Source organism: Diplotaxodon limnothrissa, linkage group LG7 (assembly GCF_057381915.1).
Source record: "Diplotaxodon limnothrissa isolate DT_005_m linkage group LG7, D_limnothrissa_male_GT1.1, whole genome shotgun sequence".
Taxonomy (NCBI): Eukaryota; Metazoa; Chordata; class Actinopteri; order Cichliformes; family Cichlidae; genus Diplotaxodon; species Diplotaxodon limnothrissa.
This window is the reverse complement of record NC_140602.1, coordinates 30,310,452-30,330,820: the sequence shown is the minus strand read 5'-3', so window position 1 is coordinate 30,330,820 and position 20,369 is coordinate 30,310,452. Positions and strand designations below refer to the sequence as shown.

The 20,369-nt window shown below is 43.3% G+C and overlaps 2 protein-coding genes and 1 pseudogene across 4 annotated transcripts in view; all 3 read left to right on the top strand.

Moving 5' to 3' along the window:
- LOC146628512 (scavenger receptor cysteine-rich type 1 protein M130-like) overlaps nt 1–3,929 on the top strand; it is a 68,804-nt gene extending 64,875 nt beyond the window's left edge. Inside the window, exons 16-19 of one of the 2 annotated variants that reach the window (XM_085359576.1) lie at nt 945–1,271; nt 3,466–3,554; nt 3,641–3,798; nt 3,894–3,929. In XM_085359576.1, coding sequence (XP_085215702.1) covers nt 945–1,271; nt 3,466–3,554; nt 3,641–3,784 — 560 coding nt within the window. In that variant the 3' untranslated portion in view covers nt 3,785–3,798; nt 3,894–3,929. Of the gene's footprint in view, nt 1–944; nt 1,272–3,465; nt 3,555–3,640; nt 3,799–3,893 lie in introns of those variants that run through there. The other variant, XM_085359575.1, reaches the window with a different exon arrangement.
- Nucleotides 3,930–4,167: 238 nt separating this feature from the next.
- On the top strand, nt 4,168–7,018 carry LOC146628511 (E3 ubiquitin-protein ligase TRIM21-like; annotated as a pseudogene). The gene is made up of 3 exons (XR_014906411.1): nt 4,168–4,216; nt 4,410–4,455; nt 5,006–7,018. The product of XR_014906411.1 is annotated as an E3 ubiquitin-protein ligase TRIM21-like (transcript).
- A 4,286-nt stretch (nt 7,019–11,304) lies between these two features.
- The window catches only part of mfhas1 (multifunctional ROCO family signaling regulator 1), a 31,811-nt gene continuing 22,746 nt past the window's right edge, over nt 11,305–20,369 (top strand). Inside the window, exon 1 of the mRNA XM_085359574.1 lies at nt 11,305–14,625. Within this exon, the coding sequence (XP_085215700.1) occupies nt 11,670–14,625 (2,956 nt within the window). The 5' untranslated portion in view covers nt 11,305–11,669. The remainder of the gene's footprint in view (nt 14,626–20,369) is intronic.

Sequence of the window (20,369 nt, the reverse complement as noted above, 5' to 3'; positions counted from 1 at the left end):
GTGAGAGGTAGCCAGAGTACCTGAAGGGAACCCACGCACAAATGGGCAGAGCAGACAGACAGACAAAAAGACCGAGGTCCGATGGCAGAATTTAACTCAGGGACTTCTTGCTGTGAGGCAACAGTGCTAACTACTGTGCCACCATGTTGCTGTCATTTTACCATTCCTTTAAATTTAAGTTTTATTTATACAACAACAAATCACAACAGCAGCCACTTCAAGGTGCGTCGTTTTGGAAGGTAGACCCTACAGTAACACATACAGAAAGAAACCCAACAATCATATGACCCCCTATGAGCAAGCGCTTTGATTACAGTGGGAAGGAAAAACTACCCTTTTAACAGGAAGAAACCTCCAGCAGAGCCAGGCTCAGGGAGGGGCGGCCATCTGTCGCCACTGGTTAGGGTGAGAGAAGAAAGACAGGACAAAAGACATGCTGTGAAAGAGAGCAATAGATTAATAATAAGTAGTATTTTATCAGAAATACAAACAAGGAAACCCAGCCTGTAACAGTTCAAAGACGATTCTCTAAACCATTACTGTGAATTCCTTCTGTCTGTACAAGAACATAAAACTTGTTTATATCAGCCTAACAGTGTAAATTAATTACACTGGTGTACAATTCAACCATCAGAAACTACAGTCGTGTTCAAAATCCACTCATCATGGTGTGAGTGTCAGGATCATTTGGAGCTTTCAATCAGTTATTCGAGCTGTTCTGTTTCCAGGGTGGAGTGTTTGCACAGCATATATCTTTAATGACTTTAAAAATAAGAAGTGGACACACAAATTTGGATTTATTTTGGATTGTAGCATTAACAAGCTTGTGGTATTTCACCATTTTAAATATTGCTAACACCAAAATGCTCCACCATTCCACCTCTCATGAATGAATCAAGCCTCTCTCTTTCACCTCAGATTCAGAAGATTTTCTGTGTTTACAGACTTCCTGGTTCAGCCAGTCATCTCTGTGTCCTCCATGAACGGGGTTTCCAAAGCCCAGCAGCAGGAGCTTCGGGTATCAAGGGGCTCTAACTTCACCATCAGCTGCTCCATCCAGCCACAGTACCCAGGAGGCTTCTTCCAGCTCACCTTCACCTCCTCCAACACAGCATACAACTACACCCAACCAGCTGTCAATCACTCTGCTTATTTCCTGTTTCCTGCTGCAAAGCTCGCCCACCAAGGAAACTACAGCTGTGTTTATCACGTCTATGCTATCGCTCATAACTTCTCCTCTGAGAGCCGCCTGCTGTCTGTCACTGTGTCAGGTAAGCTGAAGCAGAGACTCTCAGATGTTTACAGCTTTGAAAGCTGAATGAGTTGATGACCCAAAGAACCAGGTCACCTGGCTTCCTGAAGGATATGTTACATTCCAGTTGAAGTCGGAAGCTGGAATTTCTGAGTTTGCTGTCAGAGTTTTTGATGATACTGTTTATGACCTGAATCCACATTAGCCAGATAAAATCGATGTTTCAGTGACATCTGTCGGTTTGAATTCTTTTTAAGCCCGTAGAAACTGTGGTTTGTTATATGCTAATTATTTTTCCAACTAAATGTTTTTATTTCAGCAGAATATAATTAAATCCAAGAATGTAATGTGGTAATTTATTACCACATAATAAAGTTATTACCACTCAAGTTATTACCAAGTTATTACTACTCAATTACTAGTGGTAGCTTCTGTTTAATAATGAGGAACCAGAGCTGCAAAATCTAAGGAGCTTGGAAATAAAAGCGTCTGGACTTTTTTAAGTTTCCTGAAGATGTTTTACATCTCGTCTGAGAAGCTTATTGAGTTCTAAGTTTAAATGGTGGAGAGTCACAGATTTAAGCCCTATGGGGCTTAAATCTGTGACACATAATAATCACATATATGTTATTAATAAAAAAAAAACAGGCAGTTCAGCATTTTGCAGCTCTGTAATAAGCTCTGCTTATTACACAGAAATTACCAGCCTCTCCAAAAAGTTGATTCTGTTCATCTGGACGTAGTGTTTTGTGGGAGAAACGTTTCGTCAAGTGACTTCTTCAGTCTCAGCTGACTGCAGGTTTCCCCAATCTTATAAACAGTACATTTGCATAATGACTGAAACCAGCCCACTGAAGGAACAATGGGCTGGGAGGTCAGTTCCTTAATCTTAATTATGCAAATTCTCATGACCATTGATCAACAACCACTGACCAAAGACCACTGATCAATGGCCATGAGTACCATTCACAGAGAGTTGGGGAATGGCTGCAATCACAGCATTGTAAGATGGCGAAAGATGTACCCTTGGGCCCCCTCCTTGATTCAGAGATGGTCTTTCCCATTTCACGTGAATGGCCTCCTCGACTCTGCGCTCAAACCAGCGTTCCTCCCTGTCCAGGATGTGTACATCCTCATAATTGAAAGAGTATCCACTGGCCTGTAGGTGTGAATAGACTGCAGAGTCCTGGCCTGATGAGGTGGCTCTTCTGTGTTGTGCCATCCGCTTCGCCAGAGGTTGTTTGGTTTCCCCGATGTTCATGGCAATCCTCCTGGAACTTAGCAGCGTGCACTATGTTACTCTGTTTGGGGGACCCGATCCTTGGGGTGGACCAGTTTTTGGTGCAGCGTGTTTTGGGGTTTAAAAGCCACAGAGACCCGGTGTTTAGAAAACATGTGTCTCAACTGTTCCGATACTCCTGACACATATGGGATCACTACAGGTTTTCACTTGGGCAGCAGTTGTCCTTCTCTCCTGGATCGGCTGGAGCTTTCTTTAGGTGCCTTTCCAGCTTTGACAAAAGTCCAGCTAGGATAACCACATTTACTAAGGGGCCTTCTTGATGTGCCGTTCTTCTGCCTCCCTGGTCGCTGTGTCAGTGGGGATGGTGTTCGCTCTGTGTTGTAGCGTCCTGATGACACCCAGTTTGTGCTCCAGTGGATGATGAGAGTCAAACCTTAGATACTGATCCGTATGTGTAGGTTTACGGTACACGTCAGCTTTTAGATGTCCCTCATTACTGATGGAAATCTCACAGTCTAAGAAGGCTAACCTGCCACTTTCATATCCTCTATGGTGAATTTGATTTGTCGGTCCACCGAGTTAATGTGATCAGTGAATTGTGGTACGTCCTGAGATTTGATTTACACCCAGGTGTCATCCACATATCTGAACCAATGGCTTGGTGGTGTTCCAGGGTAGGATAGCAAAGCCCTCTTTTCCACTTCTTCCATGTACAAACTGAACTGAAGTAACTAAAGAAGTCACTTGGATGAGTGACGAAACGTTTCTCCCATAAAACGCTACGTCCAGATGAACAGAATCAACTTTTTGGAGATTTACTTTCCTGGATGATTGAGAATGCATCAAGAAGAAACTACCAGCATTAATTGAATGGTAATAACTTAGAAATTACCACAGTATTACGTTCTTGTTTCTCCCTTTTTATCCTACTATTTTCACTTTAATACAAAGATGAATGTGTTTTTATCAGCTCCAACAGATTTCACAGTTCTCATCACAATGCTCATCCTACCGCTGACTCTGCTGCTGGTGATCACTGCCCTTTATTTCTACTGTCAGGTACTGAATATGTGTTTGTATCTGAGAATGAAGCCCTCTGCCTGTGATGCTGTCACTCTGATCTCTCTGTTGTCATCTGTCTCCAGGCCAGCAGGGGGCAGAAATCCAGCAGACAGAAGAACACTGAGCTGCTTGACTCTAATCAGGGTGTTTGTGCAGGTGAAGGAGGGACGGCTGCAAATAAAGGAGTTCAGCAGGACCTCCAAAGAGCTCATCCTACAGCCACATGAATTAATCAGCTGATGTGAGCGACCATCAGCTCAGTTTTCTGCTGAAGACTTAAATCTGTAAACACACCTCACTAACAAATATCTTCATTAATTATTCTGAAATGTGTAGAGATAGATCACCCACCAGGGAAGGCGGTGAGGCAACATTTTAAAAATGCAGTGTAACACTGGAATGTGGATCATTTACACTGCAGTCAAACAGGCCTCAACATCAGCTTATGACTTCTTGGTAACCACTGGTCACTATGGAAGAATGTGGATTCCTTCACTGGCGGTCTTCTGGTGAAATTGGTGCTGCACTGAAAAGCTCCCTCGCTTTGGTGTCTGCAGGCTGACGAGCTCGCTGCAGTTTGCATAGAAAACACAGACTTGTCTGCAAAAGTTTGCCAACTGCTCACAGACTACGTTCAATATCCTTTTACTTCCATTTATGTAAGAAAGACATTTTTAGTATTTAGAAGAAGTAGTTGCTGTGATGTTTCATGCTGTGTTTTCTTTTTAATTACTCCTTTCTTGACTCTTCTGGCTTTTATTATCCACTCTTCCTGTTTGCATCAGCCAGTAAAGGCTCACATTCACTTCATTCTGTAGTGTCATGTGTTTGCATTTGATCCTTGGCCAACAGGATACTGCTCCCTTCATCCAACACTAACATCACAGAAGAACACAAGGTTATTGTCTGCTTCCTTTATCCTTAATAAAATGTTCTGAGTCATTTTCAAAATAAATATGTGCTTTAATTGGAAAAACATTTATTTTTTGTAAAGTGGTATGTTATAAAAGTATGTCACGCATCAAATAAACTAATGGATGTATACTCTGAATATAACACAGAGAAGGAAAAGTTTATAGTTTGTAACACTCTAAACAAATATTTAATTAAGAAGGATAAGTTAAACTTTTGTAGATTTTGCTATTAAATTGTTGGGACCAGAAAGTACATTACACATTATTCAAGAACCATCAGAGGTTGATAATATGCCAGTCACCTCAGGTGACTACATGGAGTCATTTTGGAGATTTACACACTTTTTATATTCACCTGCAGTTTTGGTCATTGCTCATCACTCTGCTTTTTACAGGAATATAAATCCTATCACAGTAGATAGATAGTAACTCTAACTGCTGACAGACACATGTAAAGAGTACAAACCTGACACTTTTTTCTTTTCTTTTTTTTGTGAATTTAAAAAAAAGTGTTTCTTTTTTTTTCTCCGTCAGAGTGCAGACATGTCTGCTGCCAGCAGTCTGCGATCTGAAGATCAGTTTCTGTGCTCCGTCTGTCTGGATGTGTTCACTGATCCAGTCAGTATACCATGTGGACACAACTTCTGCAAAAACTGCATCACTGAGTACTGGGACATAAATAAGAGGTGTCAGTGTCCCATGTGTAATGAAACTTTCAACACTAGACCTCATCTGAGGGTCAACACCTTCATCTCTGAGGTGGTCGCTCAGTTCAAATGTGAAGTTCAGCAGAAGGCCAGCTACAGCAGCTCAGAGCAACAAGCTGCCAAACCAGGAGAAGTTCCCTGACATCTGCACTGGAACCAGACTGAAGGCCCTGAAGTCCTGCCTGGTGTGTCAGGAGTCCTACTGTCAGACTCACCTGGAGCCTCATCTGACAAAGAAAGGTCTGAAAAGACATCAGCTGATTGATGCTGTGGAGAACCTGGAGGGCAGAATGTGTAAGAAGCACGATAAACCTCTGGAGCTGTTCTGTAAGACTGACCAGACATGTGTCTGTGCACGCTGCTCTATTTCAGACCACAAGAACCACGAGTTTGTTCCTCTGAAGGACGAATATGAAGGAAAGAAGGCAGAGCTGGAGAAGACAGAGGCTGAAATTCAGCAGATGATCCAGAAGAGACGACTGAAGATTCAGCAGATCAAAGAGTCAGTGAAGATGAGTAAAGGTGATGCAGACAGACAGAAAGCAGGTGTTCAGGTCTTCACTGCTCTAAAGAAGTCTGTCGATAGAGGCCTGAAGGAGCTCATAAAGGAGATTGAAGACAAACAGGAAACAACAGAGAAACGCGCTGATGGTCTGATCAAAGATCTGGAACAGGAAATCTCTGAGCTGAAGAAGAGAAGATCTGAGGTGGAGCAGCTCTCACGCTCTGAAGACCACCTCCACCTACTCCAGCTTCTTGTCCCTGAAAGCTGCTCCACCCACCAAGGACTGGAGAGGAGTGAGCGTCCGTCCACCATCGTACGAGGGGACTGTGGTGAGAGCTGTGGCTCAGCTGGAGGAGACGCTCAGGAAACTGAAGAAGAAGCTGTTTGAGGCTGAGCTGAAGAGGGTCCAGCAGTATGCAGTGGACGTGACTCTGGATCTGGATACAGCAAATTCTAAACTCATCCTGTCTGATGATGAAAAACAAGTGCACTGTGGTGATGTGAGGAAGAAACTTCCTGACAACCCAGAGAGATTTTCTTACTGTGTTAATGTTTTAGGAAAGCAGAGTTTCTCTTCAGGCAGATTTTACTTTGAGGTTCAGGTTAAAGGAAAGACTGCCTGGACTTTAGGAGTGGCCAGAGAGTCGATCAACAGGAAGGGAAAAATCCCACTGTGTCCTCAGGATGGTTTCTGGACTGTGTGGCTGAGAAATGGAAATGAATACAGAGCTCTTGCTGGTCCTCCAGTCCCCCTCTGTCTTCAGTCTGGTCCTGAGATGATAGGGGTGTTTGTGGATTATGAGGAGGGTCTGGTCTCCTTTTATGATGTAGGTGCTGCAGGTCTTATCCACTCCTTTACTGGCTGCTCCTTCATTCACAAACTCCACCCATTCTCTGCACCTCTGATCATCTGTCCTGTCAATCAAACTGAGTCGATCAACGACTGATTTTATTTGATGAACTGATTGATTTTTATTGAAGGGAACAAATGAACATATTCAGAGTAAATACTCTACATTCTCCATGTTTTCTATAGAATCTGATTATCGGGAACTCTCATTCACACTTTGATTTTATTCTCATGGTTTTAAAGGTATAATTGAGACTCGAGCTGCCAGACAGGAGGAAAAGAGGACCCGAAAGGAGGTTCATGGATGTAATGAAGCCGAGCGTTGGTGTGTCAGTTAAAAGTCTGTCAATCTGATTCTAACTGGCTTCTGTTGCGCTTCACTTGCTTTCTCTCCATGTAACACCACTTAAACGTAGATGACCACAGTCGCAGCGTCCACTCAGTTATACGGAGATGGCGCCCTGTAGTGGTCACGGCAGAGTTCATCGGCACAAAATGAGACGACGGAGTTTTGCTCAGTGTTCATTTTTATCAGGTTTTGAGTTTTTGGAGACTTGAAAGAAAATACTTTAGGTGAACTTGTGTTTTTTATTTGTGCTCTGATGAATAAAAACATTAACATTAATAGACTTTCTTCTATTTGATCTTTTTTTAATGCTGCCATTTAAATTTTCTACGTGCACACCTTTATAAGAGGGAAAAGTAGCAGGCCGCATGAGAAACCACCTGCATGTTCTCTTAACCTAGCGTAAGTTCAGCAAATTAGCATATTACAATAAAGTGCTGCACTCAACAGAAAAACAGTTTAGACTAAAAACATCCAACAATATTATAAAAATATAACCAACTGGGTTTAAACCTTTTTTTAGCACCTTTACTGCATGCAACTGTTCTGTAAACTGGAGCAGAAACAGAAACTCACCTCTGCCCAGCGAGGCCTCGGCTGACTGAGGAGAGTAGGAAGTGACACACATGGGAAGTCAAAGGTCACACAAACAAAAGTTCACAAAAATACAAATACACAAAATAAACATATAAATATTCATGAAAAATAATGATAAAATCTTTCTAATGCACCTGTTACACGAGCAAAGAAATCAAGGAAATGAGATGAGGAGAGATGATCCAAAAACAGAAGGGGACTCTCATCTACATGGATGTAAAAATTACCACCAATAATTATTTAATCTTAGCTGAGCACTAACTCAGATAAAAGTCTGAGATATCTGACAGAATACATGTTTGCACTAAATAATCGTGCAAACAAACATCTTCCTTCTATATGTTAAAGTGAAGTGAGAGTGAACATCTGGCGACAGATGGCCGCCCCTCCCTGAGCACTAGTTCTGCTGAAGGTTCTTCCTGTTAAAACTGAGTTTTTCCTTTCCACTGTGACCAAGTGTTTGTTAACAGGCATCATCTGATTCTTTGGGTTTCTTTGTATTACTGTAGAGTCCTCATCTTACAGTATAAATCAGAATCAGAAAGAGTTTTATTGCCAAATGTTGAGCAGATTTACAACATTAGGAAATTGCTGCTGTACTTTGTGCAAGACATACGATAAGACAAACACTTAAAGATAAAAAGAGCTAAGCAGATTGATATATACATGAGTGCAGGTGATGATCAGTGCAAGAATGGAACAGGTGCATAGACCACAATACAGGGTCATGTGTCTGAATCAGAGTAAGTGGTGGGAGTTTATCCACCGCAGATGTGACAGTAGTTAAGAAGCGCTTCTCTGGTGTAAGAATATCCAGAAAAGTGTCCAGAAACACAAATTATGCAAAAAAACAAGACGGAAAATACGCCTGCCAGGGCATCCATTCGCTGCGCCATCTTGGAAAAGGAAGCACGTTGAGGAGACTGTTGTGATTTGGCACAATAAAAATTACAGGGCATTGAAACACTTCTTTCACTCCCTGACATGCAAATCAGTTTATACATTTTATGTAATGTGATTTTTCCTTTTTTTTTTTTTTAATTTTGGTTGATATTCTGTTGCTCTCCATTAAAATGAAAACTACCATAACAATTAGAGACTGTTTATTTTTTTGTGAAGGAGAACACTAACGATTCAACAGAGAATAAATAATTATTCCCTTAAAAGGGGTAGAGGTTGAACTAATTCCATTCAGAGGGGAAATGTGAAAAAAAACAGGTCAGTTAATTGGCCTTAAGGTCTCTGATGATGACAGATGCACCAGTCACCCGTGAACAACTGCACTGTAAAATCAAATTAGTTCACAGAACTAAAAAAAAAACAAAAAACAATGCAAAAAATCTAAGTAAAGCTTACTTAAAAGAACTACGTTAGGACAGCTTATTCATTGCAAGTATACAATACTAAGAATAACTTGATGTTTCTGACTGTGAAATACGAAATGTTTACCCACAGATAAACATTTCAAGTTCTACTAAATTAAAAAACAATTTGTAGCAACTTGCCCAATAATGTTTACCACTCAGTTGATGTCTTTCTGTCCAACAGCTCCATTTCTAGACTTGTACGAGTTTGATGTAACGTGGGGAGTGCTGGTCCCGAGCCTCAAAGACAGTAAGAAACAAGTACAGGGACCAAAAAATTATTTAGAAGCTGTTTTGATCCCTAATGGTTGTGCAGTCATTATAACTTACAAGACAGAAGGTCAATGTAGACCTCATACAACCAAATTAGACTAAAAACACCGTCTATTACTGTGTCTGAATGTGTGGTACCGCCACTGTCAGTTTAGGCCTAAATAAATACGTGTTTAAAAAAGAACACCTAATTTAAATGTAATCATTACATGCTTGTTAAAAGCTAACATCCAATATATAAAGTTTCTAATAAGCACAATGACCTGATAAAACATGTGGCAGTGCTTACCCAAAATGTTTCATATGATTCAAACATGGGATTTAATTTAATTCTTTAGAAGGACAAGCTGAATTACTTTATTTTCAACTATAAAGCCAACCTAGACTTTAACTATTTAACAAGCCGGTAATCTGGTTATGGCTTTGGACTTTCACAACAAAACCTGTCTAAACACGTTTTGTTACAAAAAACCCACTTGAGATCTGTGACATTAATCGATGTCACAGATGTTGAAAAGCAATCACAAAGCATTGAAATAAATACAGGGGTCAAAATATACAGTTCATATGTTATAAAGGTTTGTATGGATTTGTATGGGATAGCTCAGTAGGTAAAGTGGTCGCCCCATGATCGGAAGGTCGGCGGTTCGAATCCACTTAACGGCTACCCTGAGGTACCCCTGAGCAAGGTACCGTCCCTACACACTGCTCCCCGGGCGCCTGCTTAGTGGGCTGCCCACTGCTTCACTGAGTGAATGGGTCAAATGCAGAGAAAAACAAGTAATTTCCCCATGGGGATCAATAAAGTATCCATTATTATTATTATTATTAAAAACAAGCCCCGCCCCCTAACGGCTGCATCTTCTGAATAAGTTTCATCTGGGCTCTTATAGCTGCTCACTTTTCTATTTCAAACAATCAACAAAAAATGTATACGATTTTTATACAAGGTTTTTAAAGCTGCAGGGTTCATTTTTAAGTAACATGAGCTGAGATGCAGCAGCATGCACACTGAGCATCGGTGATATGAAAAGCTAGGCTAAAACTGGCTAGTTAGCAAGTTCATAAACCTGGTGCTAAACTGAGAGAATGCACAAAAACAGTTTGAATACATTTCCAGTTTACTTAGTTTTTCTAATTTATATCAACTCAAATAAACTGAGTTGATCAGCTTTTTGAAAAGTACCGGTAACTTACTTAAACTGAGCTCTAATAACAAGTTGATAAAAATGGAGTTTGGTCTACTTAATTAAACACAATATTAGATTTTATGCCATCAGTGGAAACATCAAAGCCAATGAGATATCCTATTGTTTTGTCAGCTTGCAGTAGTCTGGAAACAGCTTCAGTCCCAACATGCTTTTATAGGTAGAAAGATTTCAGGCAGAGGACAAATAAAGATCTGTGTGTGTGGATTTCAGTGTTGTAGACAGATGTGGTCTTACATGTGTTGCAGATGTAAGCATGACAGGAGGAGAGAAGCTCCTGAGTGGTGTGTGTAAGACTGCAGGTTATCAAGGTTACTCAGTTTAACAGTATGATTGCAGTATCAAAAACATCTAAAATGCTGTGAATAATAAAAAAGAGAGAAACTAATGAAATTCCAACCAGAATACTGAAATGAGTGAACACACTCTAACACTAAGCTAGAACAGCTCTGTAGGAGACGCCTGGGAATTAAACGTGCTGTTTGGTGTACTTCCACATCATGACCAGCACGTGGAGGCAGAGTCCTTCTTCTGCCGTCGGAGAACTCACATTTACAGTCTTTTCGGGCTCATGTTCAGACTTTATCACTAATATTATCACCTTTATTCTTTTATTTTTTTACTCGCATTTATCCTCTTTGGACTCTGAACCTCTGCATGTGTAAACATGAATATTCAGACTACATTTATAAATTCTGCGTTCATCAGCTGATCGTCTCTCTCTGTCTCGGCAGAAATGTTTCTGTCGAACTGTTCACTGTTTTTGTGTTTGGTCTGAATTTCTTTGCACAGTTTAGGAAGCTTTCACCCTCCGATTACTTTCCCTTCTCCTCCACCTCCTCCTGCTGCTCCCCACAGTGCAGGGAGGAGGAGAAAGGGAGGAGGAGAGAGGGAGAAGGAGAAAGGGAGGAGGAGAAAGGGAGGAGGAGGGCTCAGAGATCTGACGCAGTGAGCGGCTGCTCCTTTACTTCCACTCCCCGCTCCCAGGAAGCGACACGGAGGCTCGGAGAGCGCTCACAAACGCGCACATCCACCAGGACGGAAAGAGGCGGAGGACGGCTAATGGAGGCGATGAGGGCGGCGGCGATGACTGGAGGAGAAACGAGGCTCCGGAGCTTCGGTTTAAAGCCGGAGCTGTGAGCGCTGAGGTCTGCCTTTATTGTGTGCTGAGTGGCGCAGGAGAAAAGGATGCCTCCGCGGCCGCGCACACGCCTCCCGCTCCTCTCGACAAACTCGATCATTTCCCGACTCGAAGCGGATCGTCTGCCCTCTCAGGAGGAGGGTTTGTGGGTGAGGAGCGCGCTGATTTCTGAGGGACTCCGTCCACCATGCTGCCCGCTCAGGATCCATGAAAACTCTCAATGAAAACAAGGAGAAGGAGGAGGAGGAGGAGGAGGGGTCCGGCTGCAGCGCCATGGAGGACAAGGAGAACAATCTGAAAACGGCCAGGCTGTGGAGGGATGCCGCCCTCCGCTCCAGGAAGCTGCGGAGCAACCTGAGGCAGCTCACTCTCTGCTCCAAAAACAACCAGATCATCCTGCCAGAGGACATAGCCGACATCGAGGCGCTCAACCTGGGGAACAACTCCCTGCAGGAGCTGCCGGACGGCCTGGGATCCTCCCTGAACAACCTGCGCGTCTTGGTCCTCCGCAGGAACAAGTTCAGCTCTGTCCCTAGGGTAGTGTTTGAGCTGGGGCGGCTGGTGGAGCTCGACATGAGCCACAACTGTTTGAGGAGCCTTCCTGAGGGCGTGGGGCAGCTGAAAGGGCTGAAGAAGTTGTGCATCAGCCACAACAAAATCCAGCACCTGCCAGCTCAGATCGGAGCTCTGCAGTCTTTGGAGGAGCTCGACATGAGCTTTAACGACCTGCACGATTTCCCCAGGTCGTTCTCCGGCCTCGCCCACCTGCGAACTCTGGATGCAGATCACAACAAGCTGAACCAGTTTCCCCCCGAGATCATGGCCCTCAGTGAGCTGGAGGAGCTCGACTGCTCTGGGAATAAGTTTGAGGTGTTACCGGTGGACGTTCGGAAGCTGCAGTCCATCAAAATCCTGTGGCTCAGCAGCCTCCACATGTCCTCCTTACCCCACACTTTCTGTCACCTGCAGCACCTGGAGAGCCTGATGTTGGACGGGAACCACCTCAGAGAGCTGCCCCCCTCCTTCGGCAGCCTGCAAAGACTCAAAATGCTCAATCTGTCCTCAAATGACTTTGAAAACTTTCCCCAGGTTATTTTGAGCATAACGGGATTAGAGGAGCTTTACCTGAGCAGGAATAGACTGATTCATATTCCAGAGGAAATCGGCCAGCTGGGGAAGCTGGTGAACCTGTGGCTGGACAATAACAGCATCACATATCTGCCTGACTCCATCGTGGAGCTGGAGAATCTGGAGGAGCTCGTTTTACAGGGTAACCAAATAGCCATTCTTCCAGATAATTTTGGAAAGCTTTCCAAAGTGAACATTTGGAAAGTGAAGGATAACCCTCTGATCCAGCCACCGTACGAGGTGTGCATGAAGGGAATCCCATACATCGCAGTGTATCAGAAGGAGCTTGCACACTCTCAGTTTGCCGTGAAGCCACGGCTCAAACTGGTCCTGATGGGGACCCAAAACGCAGGGAAAACCCGGCTGAGGCAGAGCCTGGTGAGCACGCAGCAGGACGCCAGCAGTAACCAGGGAAACAAAGGAATTGAAGTCACCAACTGGGTGGCAGACGCTGATCGCCACCTCACGTTCCTTGTGTATGACCTGTCAGGGAAGCAAAACTACGACCTGATCAAACCCTTCTTTCTCTCCCCCGGTGCTCTCTACATTCTCGTCATCAACCTCAAAACGTACTCGCCCAAGAACTTTTACACCCATGTTGGGTATTTCCTTCACCTGCTCTGCGCCAAAGTGCCCCATGCTGTAGTCTGCTTGGTGGGCACGCACACAGACCTGTGTGCGGAGGTGGAGGTGGAGGAGAAGACTCTGGACATCCACAGGCAGATTGGCCTGCAGGAGAAGAGGGACATCCAGAGTTTAAGGGGGCTGGCACTGCAGGTGGACCAGGCTCTGGAGCAGGGCTACAACGTCCGCACCTCCAGCCCTCACATCCTCTTTTACGGTGTCACTGACAAAAACCTGAGGCGCCGAAAAGCCCAGCTGCAGTACATGCTGAACCACCGGCTGCAGATCCTCTCTCCTGTCCTGAGAGTTTGCTGCACAGGTGCTCAGAGGAACATCCCAAGGCTGAGGGAGAAGCTCATGTCCGTTGCAGAACACAGGGAGATCTTCCCCAACCTCCATCGTGTGCTGCCAAAGTCCTGGCAGATGCTGGAGGAGCTGCACTTTAAGCCCAAAGACCTGTGGCTCTCGTGGTGGGACTCAGCCCGGCTGGGCCTGCAGGCAGGGCTCACTGAGGACCGGCTGCAGAGCGCTTTATCCTACCTGCACGAGAGTGGGAAGCTGCTCTACTTTGAGGACAGCCTCACGCTAAGGGAATACGTTTTTCACAATCTTCCACGATTCATCGCAATTCTCAATGTGTTCTTCCAGAGGGATGAGTCCACCCTGCTGGACCGGCTCCTCTCTGAAGGGGAGAGGGGGGACAAGGGGCGAGTGAGTCTGGTCATAGAGGACGAGAAGGGAGAGAACCTCAGGGTCACCCATCTGCAGCACCACGTTGAGGGCTTCCTCCAGCATGGACTCCTACCCTCTAATGTCATCCGCTTGCTCCTCAGACCGCTCATCCAGACCCAGCAGGACCTCCATCTCATCATGGAGCTACTGGAGAAAATGGGGATCTGCTATTGCATAAACAAACCCCGCAGCAAGCCTCTGAATGGCGCGACTGTGTGGTACAAGTTCCCCAGCTACGTCAGCAGCGAGGAGGTCCAGGTGGATGCTTCAGCCGGCGGGAGCTCTCTGCCTCTGTGTAACTTCTTCTCTGTGGAGCAGCTGCACATCCAGTACAGTTTCCCTTTCCTGTTTCCTCCTGGATTGTTCGCACGCTTCAGCGTGCAGATCAACAGCCACGTGGTGCAGCGTTCAGACAGCAAGCACCAGATCTTCGCTTATCGGGGTAAAGTTCCCGTGGTGATCAGCCACCGGCCTGCCAAAGGAAAGCTGCAGGTGGAGACTCTTTCCATCGCCAGCCACGCCTCACTGCCCAACATCTGGACTGCCTGGCAGGCCATCACTCCACTGGTGGAGGAGCTGAACATGCTGCTGCAGGAGTGGCCCGGTCTGCACTACTCTGTACATGTTCTCTGTTCCAAGTGCCTCAAGAGAGGGTCGTCCAACCCACACGCCTTCCCAGGTAAGACCTCATTAATCTCCGTTTCACTCACCAACAGTCAGGATGGGGCTTTGTCCCATATACATGCAGATCAATCACAGACTCACTTATAGCTGTTTATATTAACACTGTTATATGAGTAAAAGTAAAAGTACTTCTGAGTCACTGTGTGACCCTTTTAACTGCTAATGGAAACCTGAATGCTGGATGCACAGGGCCGGACAAAAACTCCTGCAGGGCCACTGGGCAGGGATAGGCCCTCCAGACCCCCCCCCCCCCCACACACACACACACACACACACACACAAATGTGTGTGTTATTATTATTTCTCAAAAGAAAACAGACAGATGGCAAGGACCGAGAAAAACTTTCTTTATGTCAAAAATTAGGAAATTTCTGTACTGAAACAGCTCAGTAGAGTAGAATAAACTAAAACAGCTCATAGAAGTAAAATAACTTAAGCTTTCATACTTAAGAGCTACTTTAGTTATATTTTTGTCACATTCTGTTTTATCGAACCATTATTTTGTTTTATCATTAATTATATTCACTATATTTCTGAGTGAGAGTAAATCTCACCGTTGATCTTATACAAAAACACAAAAGCATATGTTGTTTGTAATAAAAAATGAAAACTATTAAAGCTCATTAAAGTCAGTTAAAATGAAGTGAAAACATAATGTATTTTAATATGTATAGTGTGCTTTAATGTATTATCATTATTATTATTATTCCATTTTCTAAATGTAATAGTTTAAAGAAGATCGAGGTGATTTAAATGTTTTTCATTTAAAATTCCTTTATGTAGGAAACTAGTTGAGCTTGTTTCTTCAGAGGTTTTCAGGGTGGCTCTGTGAGTCTGGAGTCTGAGATGATGGATGTCTGATCTCTGATTTCACCTCAGCAGCAGTGCCTGCTTTTTATTCCTTTTTATGACTTATGGGGCGACTTTTATAGGAGTAAAACTGGCTAACAGCAGCAATGGGTTAATGACCCAGTGGAAGGTTGGGTGACTTTGTGCTTCACTGATTGCCTTTTTTAGCACTTTGGGCCGTTTATTCCATTATACTGAAGAGGAAGCAGACGTTTCTCCAAACGACGCTGTAGACCGAAGGGTTTTGAGTTTTCTTTGAGTGTAATGGACTTCACGGTGTTTCTGCTTCCTGTTTGACTTCACTGTAACATGAGCGTGACATTTACCTCCACAGATTCGCTTTAGTGCTTCTGCGGCTCCTGTTAATCAGATTCAGTCACGCCCTGAATCTCAACGAGGCTCCATGAAACATGCAGAGGATGCCTCAGAGAGCCAAACAAAAGCCTCTGACATCAGGTTAGACAGAGAGGAGGAGGAGGTGCACAGAGGTGCAGGATGCCCCCCTCCCTCCCCCTCTCCCAGCCTCGGGGACATAGTTAATCCTGCTCCTTGTGTTTGCAGCTGCAGTGTGACCTGCTTTCAATGCTGCACCCGTAAAGTGGTCAGCAGAGTCACGTGATGCGATGTAAGGTGTCGCTTACATCATGCTGCTTTTATTGGATTTATTCACATTAGATCATCAGCAGCCCAGCGCAGGCTCACTCAGCTCAGAGCACTTTTTAAAGGAAGAAAATTGGTTTTCTGACACACACACTCCCACAGGAGGAGATGTGCCACAGTCCTTATCCTGTGGGGAAACACCCAGAAGTTTCTCTTTAGTCCTCATGAAGCTCCAGGAGGTGGAGTTGATATTTACTGTCATTTAAACAAGCCAAATAACCAGCTGACTAATCAATAATCAAAGTAATCGTTTGCGTGAACGTCGATCAATGATAATCAGACTGATGCAGACAAAAGTCTCTGTCTGCTCTGGGAGATCTTCAGGCTCTGATCAGGATCAGCAAGTTGGGGGACAAAATAAAAGGGTGGAAGCACAAAGGGTGTTTCTCAAACACGTGAGGTCAGTACCGATAAAGAAGTCGTCTGATATTCTCAGTTTTAGTGCTGTGAATCTGCTGTGATATTCATTTTTATTATCTAAAGTAGATGTTCTTGATGAAGCTGATCTGCGTTGTTTCATTCATGCTTTAGTTTGTGTCGCTGAGTTTTTGGGGTTTCTTCTCCCGACTGTCACCGGGTTCTGCACAGAGCAGTCTGCATTTTCTCTCTGACCTTTCAGTTTAAAGTTCTTCTGACGTGACACGTCATGATTTAGTTTTTCCACCTTCTGTTGTCCAGTTTTGTTTAGTGTGTGAACTGCAGCCTCACTTTCCTGTTCTTACTGACAGGAATGACACAGTGTGCTCTTCAATTGCTGCAGCTCATTTGCTGCTAGGTTCAAAGATACTGTTCTGCATACTTTGGATGTAACAGGTGCTTATTTGAGTTCCTGTTACCTTCTATCAGCTTGCTTTCCATAGAGCGGCAGTATTATATTTTTTCTGTAAACTCAGAGATGTTTGTGGGAAATGGCAGCACATCAGCAGTTTCTGAAACACTCAGACCGACACCATGCCACACTCGGTGACTTACTGTAGATCAGCTTTCTTCATCAGTCCTATCCCCAGTTTGAACTTCAGCAGGCATCTCGGCCACGTCTACATGACTAAATGCACCGAGCTGCTGCCACGTGATTGACTGATTAGATACTGATGAGCAGTTGAACAGATATCTCTAATAAAGTGGCTGAGCGTCAACCCCATTTTGGAGTCGGTGCAATCAAATTCAAAACATTCTCATCCTGAGGTGTCACATGGACCCTGCAGATCTTCACCTGCTGCTCAGTTTTAATCAGCATGTTGGTTCATTAACCCTCTGCAATGAGAAATGTCGAGTCAGTTTGAGTAAGTTTTCTTGCAGGGTCAACAAAGAACTGTATTTAAAGTTAAGTAAACACACCCTGCTTGATAACAGAGGATGATGAACCCTGGGAATGAAAACCGCCCATCATATCTGACTGTAAAAACTGAAACACATTTTTTAAAATGAGCAAAAAAAAAGATCAATAATTGTGTAATAAATGTGGATTGCACAACACTGGTCACTATATTCTTCATTTCCAGTTAATACAGCTGCTGTTATTGTGTATATATTTATTTATATTTCTTCATACAGTCTTATATAGTTCTATATTGTGTATTTTGTTGTACAGTTATTTTATTTTCAACTTTAATTTATATATTTTATCTTATTCTTTCCCAGTTAAATTTACCCTTCATTCTAAATTGTGTTGTACAGTTATTTCATTTTTAACCTTAATTTATATTTTATTCCTTCCTAGTTAAATTTACACTTTTTAATTTTTCATATTTATTTCCTATCTTATTCATAGCCTTTTCCTTTTTTTTTCTTTAGGTCACGAGCAGTTGTCCAAGCATTTCACTACATATCGTACTGTGTATGACTGTGTACGTGACAAATAAAATTTGAATTTTGAATTTGTAATTTCAAGGTGGACCCTGCCTGGTCTGAAATATTTGATGCAAATATGATTTATGATGTTCAACGAGTCGTTTTATAGCTTATAAGAGAGAGAAAGTCCTCCGTGAGAGCTCCATGAGCTCGAACACGTCAGGCAGTTCTCTTTTTCCTTTCATTCGTGGAAAAAGAAAGCAGATCTTCTTCTTTTTCTTTTTCTTTTTTAAAGAGAACAACTTTGTTAGTGGGCAGCCGTGGAGTCACTTCCTCCCAGACATCAAACTCAGAAAAAAGGGTTTGTTTTGCAGGGAAAGTCCAGCAGCGGCTGTCAGAGGAAACAGGCTTCAGGTTCAGTGAGCGGACGCAGGTGCTGCCCCGCTTCACGATTAGATAACAGAATGTGGACAGTTTAGAGTTCTTATGATTATTTTGGTGTAAAGGTTTGATTCATGTCACAGGAAAAAAAAAAAGAAGACAAAAAGATCTAGAATCCTTTAAAAAAATGAACACAAGTAAACTCTGAACAGAACGTGCAGACGTCACGGTTAGCTGGTCAAAGCTCGGCTGCTGCCAGAAGCAGCCAAACTGCAGTTCCTCTGACGTCCAGCAGAAACTCCAGCAGTGACTCAGTTTTCTTACTGTGGGTAACAAAAACCAGAATAGGAGATTGTGGGGATCCACTCTATTATCAATCTTCTGCTTTTTATTCATATTTAAAGATATACTTGTTTGTTAAAGCACAAAATGTTTCCTCCTTCATGACACCTGTATGGAGGAGAATGTTTTCATAACTCACCTGTTTTAAGGCTTAAACTTTGCATGATTATGGGTGTGGCTGACAGGTAGATGGTTGTAGTTGTTACTTGTCTTCGAGGCTTCACCTGAACTGGATCTGTGGAGCGTGTTTGTGCTGTTGGAGACTTTTGAAGCATTTTTAATGACCTGATCTAATTAATAACGTGGCTGCAGTGAGGTAATTGTACTAACAAAGCATCCATGAAGCTTCAGTTGTGCTGAGTGAAATTTGAGGGTTTTGATTGGATGTTGCTGAGAACAGTTAGCAGGTATCTGAGTCTGTGGATGCAGACTAACCTGGTTGTTTAAAACTGTACTCTGTGGTTTGATTATCATCACTTAATGAAAGAGAAAATCTTCAACATGTGTGAAAACTGATATTCTATTATTTTATTATTTTATCGATAGAGGTCAGGTGGTTTTTTTGGGGGGGGTTTTAAACGGTTAAACAGGATGAGAGGAGCAGCTGTTATTGGATAATCGAGATCAGCAGTCAGTGAGGAAAAAAAGGGACTTGTTTTGGTCCTCTAACAGTGTCCACAAACACACACACTCTCATACCTTTGCAAGCAGATCTGCCCGTTAACGCTGGTCAGCAGAATGTTTCTTCGGGCCTTTTATGGTCATGATATTTTTGGCTGCCGAGTGTTGATCAGTTCGGCTCCAGGGAGTCGAACAGACTAAACATAGTTTGTTCTCGCTGTGGAAGGAACTGAAAAATGTTTGCGTTTTCTCACACTGTGTTGTGTTTCCTCCGTTTGTCTCGCTTCACTGTGACCTCAATGCAAACTCTGCAGCAGGTTCGACCCGTCCTTTGGGGCCCCGGGGTGCACACTGTACATGGCACTGTCATTATTCCCTGACTCACCTGTGAGCTACGCGGATGATTTCTTCATCAATTTATCAGTGATATCAGTATGACTGACCACAGTTCTGATATTTGATGATCCGTTTTTTTAAATTCATTTTTATGTGAAAACTTGTTGTTTTCAAGCTCTGAGATCTGAGGCTTGTGGAAATGATGGAGGCGTCCAACTGAAACACCTATTTGCGATTGCTTTGTCAGTTTTCAGTCTATATATCTTTTTGAAGCACAGATCATCTGTTACAGGTTTTTTTTAAAAACATTTAGACTGTAAAATAAAATGGTAATAATTAGTCAGAGGAGCTCTGTGTGCACATATCGAGCAAAAATACTGTTTGTTCTTCACTGTGAAACACACCACGCTGATGGCTCAACTGTTTGCTTTTGACTGAGTGCACACAAGTGTGGTAAACCTGTGACCTTCACCTCACAGAGTTCACATTGACTGTGCAGAAACTTCTAAAACGGTCTTTATCAGCCCGACTCTGGGTCCTTAATAACAGTTTTGTCGTTTAAAGGTTGCTTCTGATAGCATTTCACCTCTGACCAGCTGTTAAAAAAGAGGGAAAAGTTGTAAAACTGTTGAGTTATTTTAAAATCTAAGAATTATTGTAAGATCATGCACTTTCTGATTTGTAGTGATGCATGCGCTCATCATTCTGTTGCTTTCTTCTACAATCTGCATGTGGTGTATGTTGTCCATCATGTATGTA